The following is a 6,096-nucleotide window of genomic DNA, read 5'->3' as shown; positions in this document are numbered from 1 at the left end:
ATACTCCATAGAGTGGTACTCCTTGAAACTCAATTAGCAGACCTAACTGAGAGCTTTGTTGTGAAACCATTTTACCAGGAATACCACACTTGCAATGGAAATTATTAAGTTAAAATTACTGATAATTAAAACTGTTGTATATACATGCATCGAAGCATGCAACTGTAATTATTAATTTATGTAAAATGAGAGCTAAACGATTTTTGCAAGAATATTTATAATAATTTCGGTAGCTTCAAAATTTAAATGACTTTTGTGTGCAGGTTTTCATAAATTTACTAATTATAGTGACACAAGAAACAATGTGGTTAGTAATATTCAATTTCTATTACCTTTCTTTACTGATAAGCATACATTTTCTACATTAAGAGAGCCTGTTATATTAACACTAAACACACTGTTAGGCAAAGATAAGAGTTAATCAGTCTGGCTTTTAATAACAGCTATTAATTTAAAATTATATACACAGTTTTGTTAATAATCATAAAATTAACTTCGTCTGGAATCTTATTACCAAAGTCAAAAAACGTGCCTCAATATTGAACAATTAATGCAGCTAACAGAGAGTACAGCTCTCATCTGCAGGAAAGCTAAATCTTGCATAAACATTTATCAAAATACAAGATATCCAAGGATTTGTTTTTTATTATTCTCTAAATAGAAATGTTTCCAGTTACAAACAAGGTTAGTTTTCAAACATTTCTGTAGATAAATGTCCTCATGAAAATTTACTTGTTGAAATATTTTAAAGAATATTTTACAATAAAACTTGTGTAAATACATACTAAAGTGACATTCGCAAAACTATTCAGTTGGGTTCCAAACTAAGATTAAGAAAACCAGTAAGTAACTATAACATTTATATATTGTAAGATGTGTGAAGGGTGAGGACAAAACTGTGTTCTTGTGAATATAGTGTGTACATCTTAGAAAAACAAATAGTGGGGCAGGTGTTTTTGAATAATAGGAATATTCATCTTTAAAATTAGTCTTCTTGGTAACTGTGTGACTAAATGTTAATACTTCTGACTGTACTTCCTATGTTTCCCAAAGGATGTGCAACAGTACATAACTGTGTGTGTGTGTCACAAGTGAAATGGTGTAAAATGTTCAATTATTCGATATCCACATAAATTAAACTTACAATAAATTACAATAATTTTGATTACCCTTGTCCTCTGTTTGAGTTTGTTTTGTGAACGGCTCTATTCACATTTTACTGGATGTGCTGTAGCAGTAATCACGGTGTCTTGAGGGAGGGAAATGCTGCCTTAAACGAAACATATATTTTACAAAGGTAGAGAAAGATTGAATCTCTTGAAACACTTAGTCACCATCATTTCAAAAGCATTAATATTTCACAGTTAAAGTTCTTCTCATACTATAAACCAGAAGTAAAAAGACATATAGCTTCACAAAACACATACTGTAGTACTGTGTAAAAATCTATTTTGTAACATTTTATTACAAGTTCATGAATTACTAAACACAGGTGGTGGCAATCATTCATGCTAATACTTATTCCATATGACAAAAACAATAAGTTGTTACACATTTACACTTCTGGCAACAAGACTTAAAAATCTATCAGGATATTCTGTGTTTGTTCAAATATTTTCAAAAGAAAAAAAATCCAACAAAATTTAAAAACTGCCTATATAGTAATTTAGTTTGAACATACTCCTAATATTAATTCAATTATTATTTGTTTTAAAAAATACAACTCTCCAACTGAAATTACCTTTCCAAAAGTGGCATCTGTCAATTTATCCCACTTTTCATCTAACATCAAACATATACATCATCACCTGAGAGTAAAAGAAAAGCTACTTCTCAGCTTTTTCTAACAGAGACAAACCTAATTTCTCATAGCACACATCAGTTCTTCTAACTTTTTAAAGTATAAGAAAAACCTCTCTCTATGCTTGTAAGGTTGAACATATCTTCCCAAATGTTCCTTCCATTTCTTTATAGCACAACAAAACATACCACTTTACTTCTATAATCAAACTTCTTTCTTTTTTAATACCAGAAAATTCCACAATCCTTTCATGACATGAGTCGCCTCTACAAAATCACACACCTTTTTTTTTTGTAACAGCACACAATTCACCCATCTTCTCACTGCACAAAAATGTAAAATAAAATTATTTTGGCAATATCAGGCAACCTGCAAGTGTTTGCAGTATAATAAAACCTTTCTCTACATTAGTATAGCCAAGCAACCCTCTTTCTCCTTTAACACTAGATAATCCCTAATCTCTTTACTTGCAACCTTCTGTAGTTTGGTGAGATAACATATAAATTCCCTTCTACTCCTTGTACACTTAAATAAGTTATCTTTATTTCCTCTTGAAATATCAGATAAACCCTTCCTATCTCCTTGCAAAATGACAGAAGTCTTTATGTGATATCAGATACATCCAATTTCTTTTTGTAATATAAAATAATATCACACCCTCTTCTTGTTATACTAGGTATATTATATCCTTTTTCATGAGGAAAAAAACATTTTCTTCTTGTAATGTCATGTATAGCCCACTCCATGTAGTGCCAATATAGCAAATAATTAAAACAATTTTACCCATGGCTTTAATTTAAATCATTAAGTTGTCCTCAATAACAAAACATAATAATATAACCTGCAAAAAATAGAGGTAGTTAAGCACTTTCCAGCCAATTTTGTTAACATGTTAAAGCTTCCTTTTTCTGAAGCTACAGCATCATTCTACTGAGCCTTGGTGCAAACAAAATTGACATTTCACATTGCAAAAGTCTTTCACATCCTTCATGTTAAAATGTTGAAGTCTCTGGTGGTTGAGCCAATCTCTGATTATCTCGTAAAGTCATTGCTCTACGAAGTTCATGTAATATTGTCTTGATTGAGTAAGTTCTCTGCCAATGGTCTAATACAGGTATCATTTTTCTCTCAATCTACAAAACAAGGAAAAAAACATTCACTGAATGGTGTCACTGAAATTATTTGTTTTTATAAACTTTTCTCCTGTTTTAGATTGTACAGAATATGAGCTATGAGATACCAACTGGAATTTTAATTCAATTTCTACCTTACAAACTTTTTATAACTTCATAAAGTTAAACACATCTTAACAAACTCAGCTCATTGCTAGAACCAACTGGTTAATCTTCGTTAACACTATCGTATAATGACAATTTTTATATTCACCTGCATTGATCTGGTATTCAAATTAGGAGTAATTCTTAAAGCATTGTCCACTGATTACAAAATACATCTTAAAACATTAAAACATCCAAAATAATTTATACAAAGGCAAGATTAAACAACTAAAAGTCAAAGGTTAATATGTTACAAAACTCCCAAGTTCTAGTACAAAAAAAAATCTACTTGCACAATTTACGTAGCAATTACTCCAGTGGAAATTCTTACAAACAAACTAAAGATTCCCCTACTTGTATTAAAAATAACAACAAAATGACAAGACATTTAAAATAAATGAACTGGAAGACATAAAAGAAGAAATACATTACAACAAATACAATGTACAAGTCTGCCTAATCCATGTTTTCATAATAAATTAAAAGTTATGACTTGACCACTTTCTTTGGATAATGATATAACACAGAAAATTACAACCAAAAGTTTCTATCTGAAGTTATTTAGGTTACTTAGAAATAAATAATGCAAAAAAAAAAAGAAGTTTATTTCCATATAAAATTTTTAGTGATCTAGAAAATCATGAAATATATATAATGTTACTTTAGTCTAAAAACATCATGCTTGTAATAAAAGGTATTCATGATGCTAAACAATGGCATAATTTTGAAAAATTACTACTATGATGATGGATCTACACAATCTTGTAATTGTAAAGTTTTACGCTGGTAAACATCTATAGAGGTGTCTTACATTAGCAAATGTCTGATAGGTTTCACACACTGGCAGATGTCTGATAGGTTTCACACACTGGCAGATGTCTGATAGGTTTCACACACTGGCAGATGTCTGATAGGTTTCACACACTGGCAGATGTCTGATAGGTTTCACACACTGGCAGATGTCTGATAGGTTTCACACACTGGCAGATGCCTACACAAGCGTCTTATATTACACTGGCATATGTCTGATAGGTCTTACACTGGCAAATGTCTGATAGGTGTCTTACAGTGACAACTGCTGGCCAAAATCTTAAAGCCAATGAACATAAGGAATAAATATGCATTTTGCATTGTTAGACTCAACCACTTTTGTGAGTAGAGCTTTGAAAGATGAAAATAAGAAAAGGGTAAATAAAAAACTGTTTTAGCATTCAATAGGAAATATGTGAACACTATGAAATTAGCCTAAATACTAGCTGATCAAATGTTTCAGATCATACTGAAACAATGCATTAATCGGTAAACACATAATAAAATTTAGTAATTTGTGTTCAAGCATTAGCATTGTCAACATCTCCCACTGACATCTCCTGTGTTACATCAGGTAAAAACATGGCAAAGTCTAAAAAGTTGACAGAGTTTGAATGTGGCAGAATTGTTGAGCTGCAAAAGCAAGGTCTCTCTCAGCGTGCATCGCATGGGTGAGAGTGGGTGCAGTAAAAATGCTGTTGCAAATTTCTTAAAAGACCCTGAGGGATACGGAACGAGAATTTCAAGTGCTCAGCCCAAGAAAATTGATTAAAATATTCACTGTAACAATTCTTTAGTGCTTTTACATACACATGATAAACAGAGCAAAATAGGGTTGGTCAGTTCTTTGGTGTTTATTGTTATAAAGTTACCAGGCTATCTACAACGTTAACAGAACCCTGCATAACCTATGAACAAAATAATATTTTTTTCTTTTTAATTTATCATGAAAGGTCCCAGCAAACTGTTTGTTCTATGTATTACAAACCAGCATTTTGAAAAGGTCACAAAAAGCTAGATTTAATCACAAACCCTTTTCTTATTATTCACAACTAAGATCTCCAAAAACTTTCCTTCAAAAAAATTGTATTTTGTAATTTTCTTTAAACTATAGGCATAACACTACACTGTTATTATCTTCTAATTCCCAAATTTAACAGAAAATTGTACATCTCCTTTTTGAGTTAAATTTATACTTGTTTATATTTTTTATCTGTAGGTTATATTTAAATACTACACACCATTTATTGGTGAAAGTAGTTTTTTTACCCATTTTGTTTTTATATTATTTTCTTTCATTTTTATGTTTCCTGGTAACAATATCATCCACTAAACTACATATAACTTAATCCTCTTGTTGTTAGTGATGAAAAAATACATGTAGTTTAAGCTGAGCAAATAATTACTAAGTATGGCCTTTTTGAATAAAAAAAATATGGATTTCTGTTCAGACACATTCACACCAGGTATCATCTAATACAAACAAATTACAGATTCTGTAGTTTCATTATGACTTGAACTTACAGGCTTGAAGTTTCAATGAATAAATGGAATTCATGGATGACTGGCTTTTACTGAATGAAAACTACTGCTGCATACAGAATTACTGCATGACAGATAACTTACCAAACCAGTTACATCACTGACTCCAGTCATCTTGATTTTGGTAAGAAATCGACAGACTGGTGGTTCTTCCGGATAACTGGATCCACAAACTATCTTTAAACTATAAATTCTATTTTCATATGGAGTCTAAAAAACAAAATCAAACTGCTGTGTGAGAAATACATGTCATATACTGTATGTGTAACACAAAAAGTAATCAAATAAAAGAAGAAAGTTCACAACAAAGCATCTCTTTCATACAAGTCACAGAAATGTGTTGTTCCATACCTTAAATAAAAGTTTTACATTTTTTAATTAAACATTTATCAAGGAGTAAATTACCTTTAAAATACTTAAAACTTTTCTTCATTGAGTTTGAACTCATACTTTCAACAACATGTGACTAAAAACTCTCAAATGTCCCTTTCACGTTGCAGAGCATGTATCACCTTTGATTTGGCCCAGCATGGCCAGATGGGTTAAGGCGTTCGACTCGTAACCTGAGAGTCACAGGTTTAAATCCCTGTCTCACTAAACATGCTTGCCCTTTCAGCTGTTGGAGCATTACAACGTGATGGTCAATCCCAAAATTCATTTGTAAAA

General features: G+C 31.2%; 1 protein-coding gene across 6 annotated transcripts in view; it reads right to left on the bottom strand.

Moving 5' to 3' along the window:
• Positions 1 to 306: 306 nt before the first annotated feature.
• The window catches only part of LOC143233264 (ubiquitin-conjugating enzyme E2 variant 2-like), a 10,549-nt gene continuing 4,759 nt past the window's right edge, over positions 307 to 6,096 (bottom strand). For 4 of the 6 annotated variants that reach the window (XM_076469284.1, XM_076469286.1, XM_076469281.1 and 1 more), the window contains exons 3-4: positions 5,515 to 5,640; positions 307 to 2,934 (exon numbers count right to left, since the gene is read on the bottom strand). In XM_076469284.1, the coding sequence (XP_076325399.1) occupies positions 2,794 to 2,934; positions 5,515 to 5,640 (267 nt within the window). In that variant the 3' untranslated portion in view covers positions 307 to 2,793. The remainder of the gene's footprint in view (positions 2,935 to 5,514; positions 5,641 to 6,096) is intronic. The other 2 variants (XM_076469287.1, XM_076469282.1) reach the window with 1 other exon arrangement.

Source organism: Tachypleus tridentatus, chromosome 12 (genome assembly GCF_004210375.1).
Source record: "Tachypleus tridentatus isolate NWPU-2018 chromosome 12, ASM421037v1, whole genome shotgun sequence".
Taxonomy (NCBI): Eukaryota; Metazoa; Arthropoda; class Merostomata; order Xiphosura; family Limulidae; genus Tachypleus; species Tachypleus tridentatus.
This window is presented reverse-complemented; position numbering and strand designations above follow the sequence as displayed.